At 40.3% G+C, this 19,511-nt stretch overlaps 1 protein-coding gene across 1 annotated transcript; it reads right to left on the reverse strand.

The window, feature by feature from the left end:
- Positions 1-1,092: 1,092 nt before the first annotated feature.
- On the reverse strand, positions 1,093-12,683 carry FUNDC1 (FUN14 domain containing 1). Its single transcript, XM_058800010.1, has 5 exons — positions 12,604-12,683; positions 10,795-10,951; positions 8,904-8,979; positions 3,255-3,383; positions 1,093-1,721 (listed from the first exon to the last, which is right to left on the reverse strand). The coding sequence occupies exons 1-5, from the start codon at positions 12,632-12,634 to the stop codon at positions 1,644-1,646; spliced, it is 471 nt and encodes a 156-aa protein (XP_058655993.1). The 5' UTR covers positions 12,635-12,683; the 3' UTR covers positions 1,093-1,643.
- Positions 12,684-19,511: the final 6,828 nt, after the last annotated feature.

Raw genomic sequence — 19,511 nt, forward strand, 5'->3', positions numbered from 1 at the left:
ATTCCTTGGTCACATGAGCAGCCTTTTTAACAAGCTCACTGAAGGATGCTCCCTTGAAATCCTTTCACAAAGTGCACCAGAAATGCACATTTACAGGTTCATGGTACTGAAGAGGTCACTACACCCCCAAAGCCCTTCAGGACACCCAGCTCATTCCAGTCAGGGTGGATGACTCATGTCAGTTGGCTTCAGTACCCTCTGGACGTGCCAAAAACCCATGAGCTTCATCAGCAGAAAAAAAGCTGACTGGTTGTACCTTCCCATTATTCTTTGGGCTGAACATCAGAGCAGAGGTTTTCATATTTTAACATTTTCATCTTTCTTTCTTTTACTCTAAATCCCAGACAACCCAGCAGACACATTCCTCCTTGGGCTTCCCATTTCCAATAAACTGCAACTGTGCTTATGTAACTTCAGATAGTTACTTTAAAACAAAATATTTAGGATCCATGGTCATGCATGTACCTTGGGTTTAGTTTGGGGGTGTGTGTGCTAAGATTTATTTTCCAAAGTCTTAACCAGGCTTGATGAAACCCTTAAAGCTCAGAGGTTTGCAGGACATGCTTCATACCTTACTCACCTTGGCCACAAGCACACCACAAACATGAGGTCAACATGTAATATAAACCTCTGGAGCCCAGGGATGCACAAATCTAAATATTTACAAGGTTAGTATGTCCAACATCCCATGTCCTCTGCATCCAAGCTCATATCCATCCATCCATCCATCCATCCATCCATCCATCCATCCATCCATCCATCCATCCATCCATCCATCCACTGCTACTGAACCACTATTGCTGTTCAGAGAACAGAACAGCAACCCAACAGAACCCTGGTGGGAGAGATTCCAGTTCACATTCACCTGCTGCTACAGTAAAATCCAGAGAAATCAGGGCAGAGCAAACTCTTCCTTGGGTAGGAATTTCTGAAAGGTTCAAGTCTGAAATGCATCAAAATGCACTGTTTGTTTGGATTATCAGCTTCTTGAGAATAACTTGGTAACAAATCACTAAAACCACCTTAAAAACCAGGTCCCTGCAGGCTAAAATTGAGAGACTTTCTTATTTTTTATGTACACAAAGGCCAAAGTTAATTTTCACCTTTAATAAGCTCATGATTCTTTGTTATTTAATACTCTGTAAAAAGGTATTACAGATTATTGCAGTGACTTCTAAAGAAGATGGACAGCCAAGAGGCTGAAACCACAATATCATATACAGCATGTAGTCATTGATACTACCTACTACAGCATGAAGAAAAATACTTTTTAAATAAACAGTATTTAACTGAAAACATAAAAATGGAGCTTTCATTCTTATAGTATGGTTACACAGCTATATTCCAAGAATAACATTTAAAAAAATGCTAGATCTTGAAGGCCATAGATAAAAAGAGACATGATGAGGATGAACCAGTTTTGCCCAGAAACGCTATAAATGAGCACACTGCACAGTTTTTCAGCAAATCCTAGTTTTACCAAGCCTCAAGAGGCAAAAGCCTGAAATGTAAAAGCTCCCAAGTTGTCTAGCTAGTCCTCCTGTGTTGCTCTGGCAGGCCCAGTGAGCCACACTGCTGGCAGACAGCGTGTCACAAGTGATCCTGGCTGACACGGATCCCATCGGGAAGAGACGTCCGGCTCCTTACGACGCCAGCCCCAACAAAAAGCCTCCAACAAAGCCACTGGACACCACGATGTTCTGCTTGATAAACTCTGTTGACTGAGAAGAAAAAGGATATTCATAAAGTTAATTGTGTCTGATGCTATTGTTTAATATTTATCACAACAACAAGAACACTGAACTTGTGGAGAAGGGTGCGAGGGGAAGCGATGTGACTAAAACCATATAAAAATAGGTGGCACCAAGGTACTGCAAACTGATTTTCAGCTGTTTTTAAATATTTTCACTGTATTTTAATATTTAATATTAATTTTTAATATTTTAATATTTTTAAAACACAGTGAACCTTAAAAAGGAAAAATATAGAGGAATTATTACAGCAATTTCATGCCAATACCACTCTTGTTTTGATTAAAGTAAGACATGTTTTACAAACTACCTTGTCAAAAAAAGCCTGAGCATCACCATGACTTCAACTGCAATCACATAGTAATTGTTTAGAAGAAAAAATACTGCTTTTTGGAAGATCATTGGAAAAGCCAGTTTCCTAACAACTTAATCCTAGGAAAAACCACTTTTGCATGATGACATGGGTGTAGAGTATTTCATGAAGTAGCAGCACAGAGTATAACACCTTTTATCAAATGTGCCATTTCATAAACCCTCTCCTTCAAACACTCCAGACTGGCAACTAAGACACAGTTACAAGAAAGTCATATAATCTGAGAGGAAAAAAACAAAGGAAAACCAAAAACCCCGTCCTATTCCACCCATTTCTGCAGGGCAATAGTTAAGGAGAGGCTGAGCTATTTAAGGTACAGAAGCAGCAAGAAAACCCTCAAATCTTGAACTTTCAGTTCATATTCACATTAAAATTTCAGGAAATTTTTATTCAATCTATATGCAACTCCATACAGACTAAAGCTGAGATGTCAAAACTCATTAATTACAGAACACCAGTGTGGCTGCTGTTTCACTGTCTGCAGCACATTCACAGTCAGGATTCTCAGTTATTCAGAATGAAACTTAGATTGCATGCATGGAACGTGAAAAATATGTAAAAACAGTCTTTAAAAAAACCCCAAACAGCCACAAAATTGATTAAATGGAAGTCTTCAAATGACAGGGTGAAACAGCCCCAGTGACACTGATCAGTATCACAGCCACCTCTTCTCAACATAGTAGGCAACTGGCAGATTCTGCAGCCAGATATTGTCCAAAATGTATAAAAGTGAGATCAAATCACAACTCCTGTTACAAAATAGCTACAGCTTTTCTGCAGAAAAGTCATTCTTGCCCAGACAAGTAATTTTATTATCAGGAGTCTAAGATTTGGATTTTGTGTTTGTAGTTACCATGTTTTACCCACACCATCCTGAACTTGTTACCACGTCATGACCTTACTGCCTTTGTCACCTGCCAAGAACAAATTTGTGTGTCATTTTTAACAGTGACCAAACCAGAAAGCTGAATGAATAAAAGACAGCACAATCTGATAACTTTAAATCAATTATAAAGCCAAACTATTTTTGATGTGTTCCAGTTTTGCATCTGCATTTTCAACTCATTATCACCTGCAGTGAAGGTAAGAAAATCTGACTGGTAAAAAGGAGTTTATCACCTCAGACTCACCTCTTCAATGAGAGTGTTGATTTCAGGAGCTGCTTTATTTGCACGCTTTTTTAACTGTTTTTTTGCTTTGTTTACATCTTTTTCAACTCTCTTCCAGTCAACTTGTACATATCCACTATGACTAGCAATCTAGGGAAATAAAGGCAGTAAGTACACCTGCAATTCACATTTCATGAGTCAAAATACATTGTTTTGGTGCCTATAAAATAGTTTTATTTGTACTTATTACAGATACAGGAAAAGACATTATTCCAATTTCAGCAGGCTCTCTGCTTCAAACCTTTCCTCAGTGACAGCAGTTCAAATTAGAACAAGCAGTGGCAAAGTTCAAGAGGAGACTCTTGTTAATTTGACCAGTTCTCTGTTTTTTAGTTACAAAAGCTTTGCAATGTTTTTCCTTCAGCATTTACTGTTACTTTACTTGTAAGAAAAATACATTCATAGGACAACAATGAAAAAACTCTTTTGTTTCAGCTTCTTTCAGAATTCTAGAATTCTGATTTGTGGCAGAGTATCCAGGGCTAATTAAAATCATCATTAGAAACACTGAAAACTCTATTTTATCCTACACAATTTAAACTGTCCAACAACAACAAAAAATGTACTCATTACAAGAGAATTCTCACCCTTCTTACAAAACAAAACCATTAAGTATAAAAATAACACAGCCTGAGAACAGCACAAGTTCTGTAAAATCAGAAAAATGAATACATTTGAGGAGACTGGTTCATACCAATTTAAACATAAACTTCCAAATTTTTTAGCCTGTCTAACCCAAACCTTTGCCTTGTTTCTTCTACTAATTTTGATTGATGAATGTTCTAGAAAACAGTTAAACAATTCATTATTTGGGGAAAAAAAGGAGAAGAAAATCAAAATTAAGGATTACTGGTTATTTTAACTGTTAGGACAAATAGCAATAAACACTAAACTGACATATAAATGATTATTATTTAAAAACTCTCTGTAAAGTGTGAGATTTCTCAGGTACTTCTCAAGGTCACATGTGGGTGGGAAATCCACCCAATTACCCAGCAGCCTTGTATGCAAACTGCCCAGTTGGTAAACATAAGTCACAGACAGTGAACTTCTGTGGAACAGATATTTAAATATACAATTTATTAGGTTTAGCCTAAATACAAAATTTATTATGTTTACTTTCACATCACCTACAGGCTCTGAAGTTTGACTTTCATATGGATCTTTCTACCAAATAACTGAAATTAGACCATCAAGCTTGTACTACAACTGCCACAGTAACTAAGCAACCTATCTCACCACAAAGTGAGGATTTCATAATCCAGAAAATAATAAAATTAAACAAGTGCCAGACAGATTTTGTCTGAATTCAAACCAAAACTTCTAGAAGATCATCTCTGCAAGAAAGTCAACTTCAGTTTCCACCTTTGGAGAATTAAAAACCCAATTCACTGGACAAATGCAAGATGAACTTAGTATATTTTAAACTCTCTTTTACTTTATGCTTCCAAATGAAATTAATAACAAATTAATTGACTTTGCCTGTCTATGAAGCCATTTATTCACATGGGCACTAGTGCCAGGCAGGGACAGCTCATTAAGGGCTGTCTGTAAAGTATGAAAGCAAAAAACCTGTTTGAAAACTGTACTGGCTGCACATCCAGCCACTGGATGACAAACCAGGCAAAGAAAAACAGCTGCACATTGTGGCAATTGTTATTCTGTGAATTTAACATGACCACAAGAATTTCAAAAAGGCCCCAGCATTGAATTGGTGCCTTCTCAGTCACACAACTGAAAATTAAATGTGACTGATCTACTCAGTCCAACACAATGTAAGAAATGCTAATGTATCTGCTTGCTTGTAAAATGCAAATGGCTCTTGGAAGAAACATTTCATTAAGACAACTTTAATTAGCTCAGTTATCCAGAGAGCACAAAGATGAGGCAGAAGTTTTTAATTAAGATCTGTTTGGAACTACTGCAGAGCTTACACTTGTATCAAAACCAGACATCTTTTCTCCCTGAACTTTGTAGCCCTGAAATAAGAGCTTCCAAATTCTACTTATTGAGTGTTTATAAAATAAGCAGCAGAGGGTAATGTTTTGAATATGAATTTTAACTGAGAAGAAAAAAACCCTGTACTTTGGCAGTGACAGAACCTCTGTCATATCTACTTTGGCTGCAACCCCACTAATTATGTAATTTCATATAGAAGTGCAGAAATAATACCCCTGAACTCAAATGCTGAAAAAGTAGATTTCAACTTTTAGACTCCAACGTATCATAAAAATCTACTTGCTTATAACAGCAAATTAACATAATGCAAATTCTCAAAATTTACTATTTTTTTTAAACTCAGGTCCTGCAACATCCAAGTAAAATAACAATAACCCATTATCATATCCATATTTGGATATATTAAGGGGTCATATAGGTCTATACATATGAATTGCACATATTATTAAAGGGACCTGTGGGGTGGATTTTGGGGTTATACATTAATTTCTCTATATATGATAATAGAATAATAGATATATTATATACTTATCTATCTATTCATAGTCCATTATTTGTTCAAGACCTTCCAAAAGTGTTGAAAAAATAACAGATTTTTTTCAAAAAGGCAATTGAAGAAATACATCAGTGCAGGAACACTAAAAATGTGTTATCTTTCTTGACATTAATCAAAGAAAACTGAGAATCTTCAAGGGCAGACCTCATTTTGGGGGTGACACTGGAGAGGCACACAGGTACTTTGTTATTGTGAAACACTAACATGAATAATGAGCAGAAAAATGGTTTGGAGCAAAAAATTGGTACAGCAAAATGGGACATAAGAATTTTAATTTTTTCAAGGCAAAATTGAATATCCCACTGAAAAGTGGGATATTCAACATAAAACTGAATCCAGCTCTTCCTCACTAAGCCCCCAGCCTCAGAAGCAGGTTGGACCTTCCCTGGGAGTGTCACTGGGATGTCACACTGGGGTGGAAATGGTCCTTAAGGTCCCTTCCAAGCCAACCCATGCTTGGAAGCCTTGATCATCGTGGTGCACTGTACAAGATAAAGCCAAGGACATCTCAGAGTTTATTCTGTTCCTTGTGCTGTTTTCACATATTTACCTTTCCTAAATTAGAACATAATTGAATAAAGAATTCAATTTAATTCATCAATGGCATATTAATGGACTGAGGAAAAATGTGTTAGTGAAAGCACAAATAATAGAATAAAAATCCAATTTCATTATTAAATAATAGACAATGCAGGACAGAAAAAGCTGTAATTTGTATGCTCACTGCAGAGCAAAAGACAGTGAAACTGCTCTTGAGGATTTAGGATTTTAAAAATAAGAACAATTATTTTTAACCAATTCATTCCAGTAGAACCAAGAGTACTTGAGTTTGTACCTCCTACTCCAGGATTGTACCAAACTGTGCTGTATGAATGAGAAGTTACACAAGGAAAATCCCTTACTTGCTATGAGAATTGCACTATATTTCCTTAATACAGTGCCTGGATACTGCCATTATATCAGCATATTTGAATAACTACTTCTACTTCACAAAAAAAGCATAGTTAATAATCAAATAAGAATGAATTAAATTAAGGGGTGGAAATATTCATCACAAAGATGTGATAACAGATGATTATTTTGAAAAATTGTGCAAATTTCATATAAGTTTTATTCTTTTTCTCCAACTACTTTTCATATAATCTGTATTAAGACTATAGTTCTAAACCACTTACAAAAACATGAAAATTTTTTTTTGCTTCCTGTACAAACTGACACTGAATGTATTGCTTCCAGTTTCCTACTACATTTCTTGAGATGAAGTCATCACCCACTGAAGAAAAAAATGTGTTTTTTAAATTTTAAGACTGAAATGTTTCACTGAATGGGCTTTAGCCAAGAATCTTGCCTTCTGTAGTTATTATTCTTGTTCTAGCATGTAATTATAATGTCAATATTGCAATCAGCAGCTGAAATGAAATCTGCAACTTCAGAGAAATTTACAGATAAAAAGGAACTTTCTAGTAATGTGCTGAAATACTCTTCTGCCCACTCAGGGGAAGCACTGAACACGTATTCATAGAATCAGGATGTGTGATCTTTAAATTAAAAAATTAAAGACTACAGAAATGTAACTACACCATAGAATTTATGACTCAGCCTTAAAATGCAAAATGTTTTGAATTAAAAGAGAGACCAAGGCATTTACTTCATTTCCTTTCAAGAGAATCTGATCTTACTTAAGATATAGACAATCCAATCAAAATACTTAACTCATATTTCCTCTTGGATAATGCTCCTTCTTGGATGCAGTGTAAATGACATCAACCAAGAAATCAGACACTCAACCACATGGCAAATCTATTGCACGGACAGGAATACCTGCAATGTATTCCCCAAACTTCAGAGCTCAGCAAGGAGAAATCCTGCACAAGTGATGTGTTTTATTCCATTTGCATTCTCCTTTTCCTACAGGTCTCAGCTTTAACTTTGCAGCTCCCTGTGGTCAGGAGCACTGAGGAAGGCACCTGCAGCAATCTGCTGCTCCACCCTGGCTGCCTCTGTCTGGCAGCTCTTCAGTCACACTGATAAGAGAATTATCATTAATAGTATTAAGATCAATGATATACAAAACATGGGAAGAGGAAAAAACCAAACCAGCCCCCAAACCAGTGGGGACCACGATGATGGAGGAAATATCACACAACAGCAACACTGCAATGTATTACACAGCAGCAGGTACCACCCCACCCTTGCTGATCAGTGCTTGACTGCACCAGCCCTACAATCAAAAGAAATAAAAGCAGGATATGCCTTTCAGAAACCCTCCAGGGTGATGATGGAAAGAAAAAATATATCTTTAACCTCCTCTCCCAAGAAATTGTCTATCATTGAGCCTAAGTAGCACCAATCTATATCACCTAGAACAATCTGAGAAAAATGAGAAGCTCACAGGTATTAAGGCATGAGAAATTCCAGTAAAATCCTGGCATCTTACAGAAGGACACATGAAATTCTCCTTCACTTAAAGTTTCATCTAATTTAAAGGTTTTTTGGAAATATATCCTCCCCTAATCACAGTATCTGATGAAAAATGCAAATGATCATGCCAGATAACATAATTAAAAACTTCAGAACCTGAAAGCCAGCAGAGAGGGGAATGCAATGAAGCTGTCAAAATTCAGCCAGGCTTTAGAGATTCAATAGATAAAACAGAAAAACACAGCTCATCCTGGGACCAGAACAAGCTTTCCAGGCAACTGCCAAAGCAGCCTAAAGCTGTGATAAAATTCTCAAATCAATGTAAAACAAACACATTTTAAATTCTCCCTAACCATAGGTTTACAGACAGTTCCTCTCATCTGGCAACATCAAATCACACACAGAACCTCAGCTTCTGCACAGAAGTTCTCTTGTATTACAACAAACTATTTCACAGGACAGAGCAGATTCTGATTTACCACTGAGTTTTAGAAATGTCTCTTTTATACATTTGTACACAATATTCCAGCTCAAATGCAAGGTTTTGAGTGATAAGAGTAAAAAGATGAAGTAGATAAGAAGCCTTCCTAATTAAATGTTACCCAACAGCTGTGTTTTTCCTATTGTTTAGTAAATAACATTTGCCAACTTACAAAGCATGAAATGCTACATACTTGAAGCAGGAGAAAGCCACCACCTACTGCAGTTGCTGCAAGCTTTCCGACTTTCTGGAACAAAAATCCCGCACACCTTAGGGGAACAAAACAAAAAAACCCAGTCTAATGAAGTTTTCTGCAGAACAATGCCACACCACACAATTCCTGACTGCAACTATCACCATGATTTCATTTAAAAAGCAAGTGTATCATTTCATATTTACAGATTTAAAAATCAAGGCTATTTAATGGAAGCAATATTAAATTAACAATTTCTAAAGCAAGACAATGTAATGGTTGCTTGTTCCTGGCTGTCTGATGGTCTCTTTAAAGTAAGCTTGAGATCTCTAGATCTTACTGCTATTAAATGCAGCATGTTAATAAAGCACAGCATAATTACATAACAGTGCTGCTGTAACTGTTCCCAAGTGGAATGGAAATCCATGATGCCATAATTTGTATTAACTGCACAACTCAGAACTGAAAGATCTCAGAAAAGCAGCACAGCCCTACCACGAGAGTTAAATCAGCCAGGGCACTCTGCTGGGACATGGCGTTAAGTCTGTTTTTAATGGATCAAGGCAACCAGAAAATTACCTTGTTCTCAGTCTCCAAACCCTCCCTCATCAACTGGAGAGCAGCACAGATATTGATATTGCAGAACACAAAGATAAGGCAGGAAAGGGGCCCCTGGAGGTCACCTGGGCCAGCCACCTTCCCAAAAGTGCTGCAGAGCCCAATCCAGTCCCAAAGCCCCATCAGGCTGCCAAGAGCCCTGACTCAGACATGAATCCCAAGGCTGATGGTTCCACAGCTTCTCTGGGCAATTCCAGGGTGTCTAAACACTGGCCCACACACAGAGGGGAATTTTCCCCCTGCATATAAATAGTGAATTCTTATTTATATACATCAGTAGGCACCCAGAGAGATGTGCATCTACAGATACTGAAATGTGCATTTTCCAGATCATTCAATAAGCCAGTTTTTATGGATGCCAGATGAACTATTCCCTAGAAACTTCTGAGTTTACATGTACACATGTAACTTTTAAAAATAATTTTAAGGCTACAGAAGCAAATTAAAAACTCTGACTGAAAGCTAAACCCACTTCACAAAGCTGTATTGAGCCTGGGTACTACAATCTCATTTTTAGTATATTTCATCTTCCAATTCTTGCACAATCCCTCTTTAAAAGTCACTGTGCTACCATAATGGTGTTTTTCAATGAATTTACAGTTTTTCTGTGTACTGGAATGGACAAACACCATCCAAATACCTCTGAAAAATAACAAATATCTTTGCTGCTCAGGCTGTGACCACATTTTCCAGTTTAAGTTCTCATCTTTACTGTCTAGCTTTCACCATGAATTATTCTAGTATAACTAGGCTATGTTAACTATCAGTTAACATCAGAGCAAACTGTGAATTCACTCAACAAGGCTGCAGCTCTATTTAGAAGAAAAAACAGTCTCTAGGAAATGGGGCTCTTAATTAAAAGTATATTTTGTCAACCTTTTTTCCTCCCTTCATTTCTTTCACCTGTAAAACATGTCTCAGCCATAATATAACTAAGTTTCTAAATCTAGACTAGTAAGGAAATAAGCTTTTCCATACAAACTAAAAGCTACATGCATTTTCCATTTATTTCTTGTCATTTTAGAGCTCTGACATTTTCCCAAATCCTTTCCACAGTAACTACTATGAGTTCCCTTGGATAACTGATGTTCCACCACTATTAAAAACCACTTCACAACGATGAGTCAGAGTAACAAGCTAAAATTGTTCACACACGAATAATCTCGATCAGTGCTAAAGGAAATCCCATTAAACATAAATTTATCTGCTTGGAAATGGATCTTCTAACAAAGTAAAAGGTCTAGGTCAGCTATGGAAAGGGAAGCTCCCTCACCAGCCAGTCACACCTCCCATGACAATCTGGGTGGCCACAGAGTATTTCTCTACAATTGGTCCCGAGCTGCGGCCAAACAAGCGGTTCCACCAGTGGTGACGCCGAGCGTATTCTGTCAAATCCAGCACCTCGTAGGAGTCATCGTCACTGTCGTGCTCTGGGAAAGAAAAAGCAATTTTAAAAAGTTATTCTCTCAGTTGTGGAGTAAATTAATGATTGATGTGAAAAGCCCAGACTCGGTTTGGGCACTAACTGGGTAATTCAATGGTGTAAATTGTAGTGTGCAAGCTACCCATGGTCCAGCAGCTCCCAGAACAAAGGATTTGGGGATGCTGTGCCATCACCAAGGAAAGGTGCACAAGGTTATAGCAGTGTATAATCAACAAAATCCAGTGTATAATCAATAAAATCCATGACTGGCACTACAAAGGTGAACCAGAATCCCCCACCTGTGCAAGTACAGGAACCAAGAGGCATCAGATGAAACTACCAGTTAGCTCGTTCAACACAAAGAGAAAAACCCAACAAAAACAAGAACCAAAGGGACAGACAACACTTAGAAAGATTAAGAACTTGTGGCCCAGTGCTCTCCTCAGAGGACCAGGCATCAGCATTTGAGACTTCTGTCCCTTTTCCACAAGTGAAACGGATGATGCTGGGACTTCAGTTAAGTTCCATGTTCACAGGACAATTCTGCCAATGTTTCCAAAACAGGCATCATACAACTTCAATTAATGATCCTCAACACCCTGTATACCTGAACATCAGAGGAAAGAGATGGGTCTTGATTTTTAAAGAAACATATTTTAAATGTTAAATGTATGTTTAAATGACATACACACATGAATGGAAGGCCACTTAGTTTAAATATATTTAAGGTTAAATCCAAATTCAGCAATACTGGTTGGACACTCCAGAAAATAGGAGCAGTTAAATTATGACTTAAAGTAAGATTGTAGATATAAACATTTTATTAGAATTTTGACAGCTTTTTAACTTGTACTAACAGTATGGGTAAAAATCTCAAAGACTGCAAGAAGTACACATGTAGGTGTGCATTATTTCCCTTTATTACCACATGTTTTTGAGTACTAAATAATAAATAGCAAGATCCACAATGTTAAAATGTTGTTATTGAGTGCTCTTTCTTTGAGGTATTGAGGACAACATATTTAACTTCTTTAGATGGATAATATTAAAACACTGTCAAGAACAGCTACATTAATTCTGCCTTTAAATTATTATTATTTAAACCAAAACTCGTGTACACAAGTATAACACGCTCTGTGGCAAATAACACTGCCAGAGCGTTTTCTACTGATAGAACATACTCTCTGCATGCGGCAAATGATGTTCTGGACATGGCCCAAGCACATCGAACTGTGCCAGTGCCGAGAGGCGCCGCACGACGAGGCCACAGCGATGCCCCGAGAGCCCCGCACGGTGAAGGATGCGGCGGCCATGGGGGCTGGAGGCTCCCGCTTCCCGTCCCGCTTCACCCCGGCACCTCCGGCTGCGCGGCCCCGCGCTCGGCCAGCACTCGTTCTGCCTGCCCAGGAGGGGTTTCGGTGGTTAAACCCGGGAAGGAGATTCAGCCCTGGTGATGCCGGGGGTGCCGATGCGCCGGGCCGCGCGGTGAAGGGGGGAACACGCAACGGACTGGGGAGGCGCAGAGCCCGGGCCCTCCCTCCCCGCCCCCGGGACGCAGCGCGGGCAGCGGGAAGGGGCTGCCCACCGCCCCCGAGAGGAGGAAGGGTGCCCGCCGCGCCGCCTCCTCCCCGCTCCCGTCAGGAAGGGGCCAGCACTGACCTGAGGCGGAGCGGGGCCGCCGCGCCGCCATGTTGGCCGGTGCTGAGGCGGCTGGCGGCCTCCCCGCTGCGCCCCCAGCGGCCGCGCGCGCCCCGCCCCAACGCGGTGCCGCCCCCTCGCGGCCGCTCCACGCATGCGCCTCTCGCCCCCTCCCCACCGGGGTGTCCCTGGCGGGAGAGCCGAGGGGAGGGGGTGCGTGCTGCGCCTTTGGGAATCGTGGGGAGGCCCGAGCTGGAAGGGACCCGCAGGGATCATTGAGTCCAGCTGCCTGCCCTGCGCAGGACACCGGAATACTCCAACCATGTGCCTGAGAGTTACCCCAGCTGTGACCGCTGCCCGTGGTAGCCTGTTCCATGCCCAAACACCCTCTGAGGGAAAAACCTTTTCCTAATACCCAACCTAAACCTGCCCTGACACAACTTCAGGCCATTCCCTCGGGTCTTGCCACTATCCCCACAGAGCAGAGCTCAGTGCCTGCCCCTCCTGTTCCCCTCACAAGAAGCTGTGACTGCACTGAGGTCCCCCGTCAGTCTCCTCCAGGCTGAACAGACCAAGCGCCCTCAGCCGCCCCTCACACGGCTTCCCCTCAAGGCCCTTCAGCATCTTCGTTGCCCTCTTTTGGCTTCCCATCAATATTTCAATATGTTTCTTGCATTGTGGTGCCCAAAACTGCACACAATATTCAAACCTGTGCCGTGAGGGGCTCATTGATCCCAGTGATGAGGATAAGAACCCCAAAACCTTCCAAATATCTCCAGCTGTGTGTGAGAACAGAGCACTGGCTGCAGGCATGGCTGGACAGCAGCTGCATGCCACGAGCCCCATAAAAATTATTAACCAGAAAAAAAACAAACACAAGGCCCCCTCAAAGTACAAAGGTTAAAGACAATGTGAGCTGTGAAACATTGGAAAAAATTAAATTTGAGCCCTGGTGTGCTCCCTCCAATGCATTGGTGGGGTTTTGATGGGCTAAAAGCCACATAATTGTATTTTCTTACTTTTTTTCAGTTGTATGCAGCCATAACATAGAGGTGCCTGACACAGTAAGTGCACCTTCAGGAGTGTTATCACAATGTGAATGAAGAAAGCATCAGTGAACATAATTTATAAATAATAAAATTGAAAACAAATTATTTAAAAGTGTTTACAACCTCTCTCTCACTTGGACTCTTACACTGCCAATACTCAAGACAGGCAATTATAATGGAAAAAATCCACTTTTCCCCATGTCATAAGGCTATTTTTATGGAGTAAGTGTTTAGAATTTTAATTAAACCCCTTAATTACACCAGCCTTTACAGACATACCAAAAAAGGAGAAAACGTATCTTCCACAAGAAGGTCCTTCTTTAGTCTGCTCTGAAACTGAAATTAGCATATAAAACTTGAAATTAGTGTATAAAGTGCTTGTTTGCTTAATTAATTATTTTTATTACAAACATTTGCTGTTGTCATAAGCAGGTGATAGCATGCCAGACAGAACTAGTAATATATTGCTTTCTCTAAGATTTTCAATAGATATATTCATGTATGGAACACAGATTTGTCTCTTATGATTTGTTTTGACAAACACTGTGCATCTTGGGAGTTTTCTTGTTTAAGCATAAAATTGGTGGGTTTGGTATTCACTTCCCAGTCAGTAACAAAGTGTTTATTGACTCTTCCCAGTCAGATGCCAGTAAGGTAAGAGAGGTGACCAGAAAGTTTTGCTCAGGTTGTGTGAACCTGGCTATTTTTGTGCCTTTTGTAGCTCGAATTCTTAATATTTGGCTGCTTCCCTATTTTTAACTATGATCAGTTAAAAATAGCAGCACTTCTCAGATGACTTTCCCTGTGTCTGTACAAACAATTATATTAATTTCCTTTCAGATCAGAGAGGTTTGTGTAATTAGCACTTTTAAAAGATTAACATTAGAAGCCGCATTGTGTTCTACATAGGACTTTTGTTTGCCTCCTTTTGCACCCCTCTTGCCAAGTCAGGGTGGTGTGGCAAGTGACAAGGAAGGAGTTTAGGAAAGACCCAGTTTTTGGCAGATTTGAGGCTTGTGGTATCTCAGTTCTGGGATCAGGGTGCACCCCTTGCCCAAGACAAGACATTTCCCAGTGGGTTCCAGTTGTGTAGGATGCAGTGGTGCTCCCAGCCTGCTCCTGGTGCTGTGAGTGAGCCTGGTGTCTGCCCAGGGTCTGCAGGCACTGCCTGAGGGGTTGGCTCAATGCTTGCACAGAAAATGCCATCAGGATTGTTCTTGCTTCCAGCAAAATCTGTACCCTGTGCAGAGACAGCAAAACTCGTGGCTCCAGAGACCAAGAATAACTGGGAGAGCTTTTACCAGCCCCACTGTGATGTATAAAATTCCCCAAGCCCATTCAAATCTCATGCACACTGATGCCTCCTTCAAGCTTTTCATGGCAGATTCTGACAGATTTTCCAAGGAAAAGTGGACAGTTTAAACTCAGGCCACATTTTGGCTTCACCCTTAAAGGTTCTTCAGGAACAAAATGTTTTCCTGTATCATCAGAAGCCCTGATGATTGCACAGAAAAATTGCTCTCTTTGCTCTATAAGCCCTGGCTACAAGTTCAGGCTGTGCAGCCACCCTCTATCCTTGTACCTGTGACAAGCAGATTCACTGTCACAGCTTGCAAAGGAACATACATGGCACACACATACCTTACAAATAATGAAAAACTCCACAATAAGCAACAAAAACACCAAAAACCAGAAGAGAATCCCTCAATCTTGAAATGCCTATTTGACTCTAATCATAGCAGCTTCTTTGTGCTGCTGACCAGAACTCCAAACTGGGACACACATCCTTTAATTTTTTACCATCTTGCTTGATTAATTATAAAAACTAAAGGCAACACACACTGCCAGCTATCTCACTAGGCCTTACTTGTGAGTGAAACTTGTGTTCTCCACAGGTTTAACCTGGTAAATGCAGTCAGAATAACCTGGCAATAAAGGCATTGGAGCAAATGGATGATTCCTTTTTAAAAACCTGAGTGGACATGCTGTTATTCAAAGCTCAGTTGGCTGGAAAAAGGCAGAGAAATGTCTGGGAAGGAATTTGGGTTCTAAGTCCATCAAGATCCTGGGCAAGGGCTGTTGTGGGGCAATAACCTGAACTCTCAATGCACTAGGAAGTTCCATGACTTCCTAACAAAGAGCAGTGCAAGGGCAGGCACTGATCTCTGAGGTGACCAGGGGCAGGACCTGAGGTAATGCCATGAAGTTGTGTCAGGGGAGCTTTAGTTTGGGTGTCAGGAAAAGATTTTTCTTCCCTCAGAGCATGGTTGGGCACTGGAGCCGGCTCCCCAGGGCTGTGGTCCCAGCTCCAAGCCTGACAGTGCTCAAGAAGCCTTTGAATGCTTCATATGGTTGGATTCTTGTGGATGAGCCAGGAGCTAAACTTTGATGATCCTTGTGGGTCCATTCCACCTCAGGATATTCCATGATTCTGTGATGTTAAAATTAAGATAATCCTCCCTGTAATTATGATGTTAACAAATACATCCTTGTGTGTCCTGCCATCTGCATGCGAGGTTTTGGATGACTTGCTTGTATTGCTTGTCTTCAACCTTCCTTTGTCACTTTTCTTTGTAAAATGTTTGTTGTGAGGTTTAACAAAATTTAATTGTGAGAATTTTTTCTTGTTTGTGAACATCATTAAATTCTGCTTTTTGGTTTTGTAGTACTCTAACTCGATAATAGCCTCCTTTATCTTAGAATCACAGGATAATTTTGATTGTAAAAGAGCTTTAACATGATCAAGCTCACCCATAAATCTTAATTCATTTATCTTAATGAAATTTAAGTTATAAATTCCCACCATAATCTATGTATGAGTGGAGGAGAAAGGGGCAGAAAAAGATACTTCTGTTGTCTCCATTAACTAACAGGAGTTTAAATTGTCTCTTGCTGAAGAATTCAACTGATACAAAAAGAAAAACCAAGTTTAGTGTGCTGTGGGAGGTGTTTAAAGTGGTAATAACCAAATAAATCACCCAGGTAAGGTGCACTGGATCCACAGCACCTGCATTTTACTTATTAAACAAAACTGATGGTTAGTGTCAGGTCAGGCTGCAGCAGGACACGTTCCCATGACTCTAGCTTGGAAAAGTAAGGAAATAAAAATTAAAAGTTAAGAGGGGGGATTGATCTTTTGTGTTAGTTTTGTTTACTATATCGTTAATAATGCAAGCTGATTATCCATTAATCTTTTGATCTCAGCTCTGATGTGTTACCAGGCTTGGGCTGCAGCACGGAGCTCTGACCGTGACCTCCTGCTATTGTGTGAATCCCATGCATGCACTGGGATGGTCGGTGTGCCGTGCCCGTGGAAAAACGCTGGGATCACGGCCAGAGGGGAGCCCGGGAGCCAAGCTTGGGGCAGAGCATCCCTGGGGCAGAGCTGAGCCCATCATTCCTTCAGGATCTCCCCTGGAGGCAGCCAGGGCTCCAGCGATGGCAGCAGAATGCAGAGGAGATGACTGCAGTGGCTCAGGAAGGTTCATCTTGCACCGTCAAAATGCTTAATAAAAACTGAAGCATTCAGCTAAATTTGAGGCTTCGTGTGATTGCCCAGAGAAATAAAGGGCAGTGAGGGGAACTGAATCTTAGGAAGTCTTGCAAGGCTCTGGAAGGTTGTCTTCAATCTGATATAGGTGTTTCTTTGTTGTTATATTCTTGTTTAAAACTTTTCTTCACACGCAAAGTGACTTTTTTTTAAATGAAAGGGTTCTGCCAAGTCTGTGTTCTTAGTTTGCTGTTTTCTTATAAGTAAAACATAACAGATTTTAAATTATCTGGAGGTAACCTTTTGTTTACTGTATGTCCGTATGATAAAATTTCAGAAAAGTGTGCTGACTGTAGTACTGCATTATTTTAGGGAAGTTCTTTAAACAGCTTTGAGCTGTGATCATGAATGTAATGATATATTTTGATTTCAAGTTCTCTTTCAGAGATAAATATCCAATTCCCTTGGTAAATCCTGTAGGTGTTCTGGAGTTCCCTGCTACTGTCACTCAAGTACTCGGACAAGCCAGCAAAGTGAGAACAGACTGATAGTCTGGCAGTCTGTCTTGCCAAGCAAATGTAAGGAATTACTTTTTAGAGGAGCTGTGATGATGAATCAATCATACACACCACTTCCACAGCTAACAGATGTTCCTATTTTCTGTAGCATAAGTGAACATAAACAATGAAAAGAAAAATGAAACTTCTTTTCCATGGCTTTTTACAAAGTTAAGGGTAACAGGGTAATAACTGGGCAGGGCAGATTTAGAAAAATCCACCCTGAAAAAGTTGAAGACCCTCCATCTAAGAAATACCGTCTAAGAGGTGAAGAGCCCAAAGAATTTCAGATTTTTCTGTTTGTGAAGCCCTTCACCAAGAAAAGGTTAAAAATCCTAAACTGAAGGGAAACATGGTAATAATGTTTTCCATTTTCTTGCAAGAAACAAAAAGCAATACAGAACAGTAATGAGTAAACACTAGACAGTACACAAAGAGAAAGGATAATTACTGTGAGTCATCAGTGCTGGCAAGGAAAACCTTTGATCAGATGCTGCTGTGCCAATCACAGGTAGCCTTCACTGAAACACCTGGCTGCTCTCAGGTCACCTCAAGCTTATGAAGAGCCCTCCTACAGCTTCTTCTTCCGTGCTCCCTGGTTTTGGCTGGAATAAAACCAAACACATTTCCCCCAGATCACTGAAAACTTGCCAAGACAGTCAAACATGAGACTCCCGGAGTACAGGGCTGCCTCCAACTGCCCCGTTCCCCACGGCTGTATCCCCTTCCTAGATGGAGATCTCAGAATAACATCTCTCTGGCCAAAGGACTAGCTTGCTTTAGTGACCCTGAGATCAGGGGAACTGCATTTGTTTCCAAGGGTAATTCTCCTGCAAAGACTGAGGCCCCTGGCAACTGGGGAGACAGCCTGACAAGCTAGAGAGGCATTCCTTATTGTATTTGTGTGCAGTAACTGTAATTCATCACCAAGACTTTCCCTAACTTTACAGAGGCGAGGCCAAACAAAATTTAAAAAATTTCTTTATAACAAAGCTTGTCTTGAAAGATTGCCCAAAGGATCAAACTCTCATTCAGTTACCTTTCAAAACTCAATGATAATGAAATAAGTGTATCCGAGTATTGTTTCCAGTAACACTGCTAATTTTTCCAGGTTTTAAATACTCAAATCTTGATTTCTCATAAAATACTAATGCAGTTTGACAAAAATTGAAAGCAGCCATTGCCCCTGATAAAACTGTTCAAAGACAGATGACATTCAGCTTTTCCTCCTGGTTTTGTCCAATGTTTGTTTCTGTGGAAATATTGTACCCACTGTGACTCATCACCACTGACCACCTTCCAGTGCCTACAGTCTCTACAAGGACTTAATAACGATTTTTGCAGAGTGAGAGCTGCACCCTCCTAAAGTAGACCAAGCCCTACTCTGCAGAGCTTTCAGCACATGGCAAGACAGAGGCTGAAGCTGTTTGTGACACATTTCAGAGTTAATCATCTGTAGAAGCAGCAATCCTGACTCTGAACCTGAAAATGGTATTGGTAAGGATTAGAGGAGGAAATCTAGTTTGTCTTCCTGTCATTAACTCAATGAGCAAGACATACAGGCTGTATCCACAGAAGTTTTTGTGCCATACATTTCCTGGCACTGACACCATCTGCCCAATCCCCCAGGCTGCAGCAACAGTGACAGAGAGGTGGCAGTGGCTCCAGTCCAGCCATTGGTGTTTGAATGCTGTTCTCACTGAGTCTCATCCAGAATTCCTCACAAGAGGAGGAGAAGTGTCAGATATTTGCTTGGTCCACTGTCCAGCTGGAATCTAAACAAGCATGTAGAGTTCTCTAGTCTGGTCTTGTAGTCACAAACCACAGATTCAC

This window comes from Ammospiza caudacuta, chromosome 2 (genome assembly GCF_027887145.1).
Source record: "Ammospiza caudacuta isolate bAmmCau1 chromosome 2, bAmmCau1.pri, whole genome shotgun sequence".
Lineage (NCBI taxonomy): Eukaryota > Metazoa > Chordata > Aves > Passeriformes > Passerellidae > Ammospiza > Ammospiza caudacuta.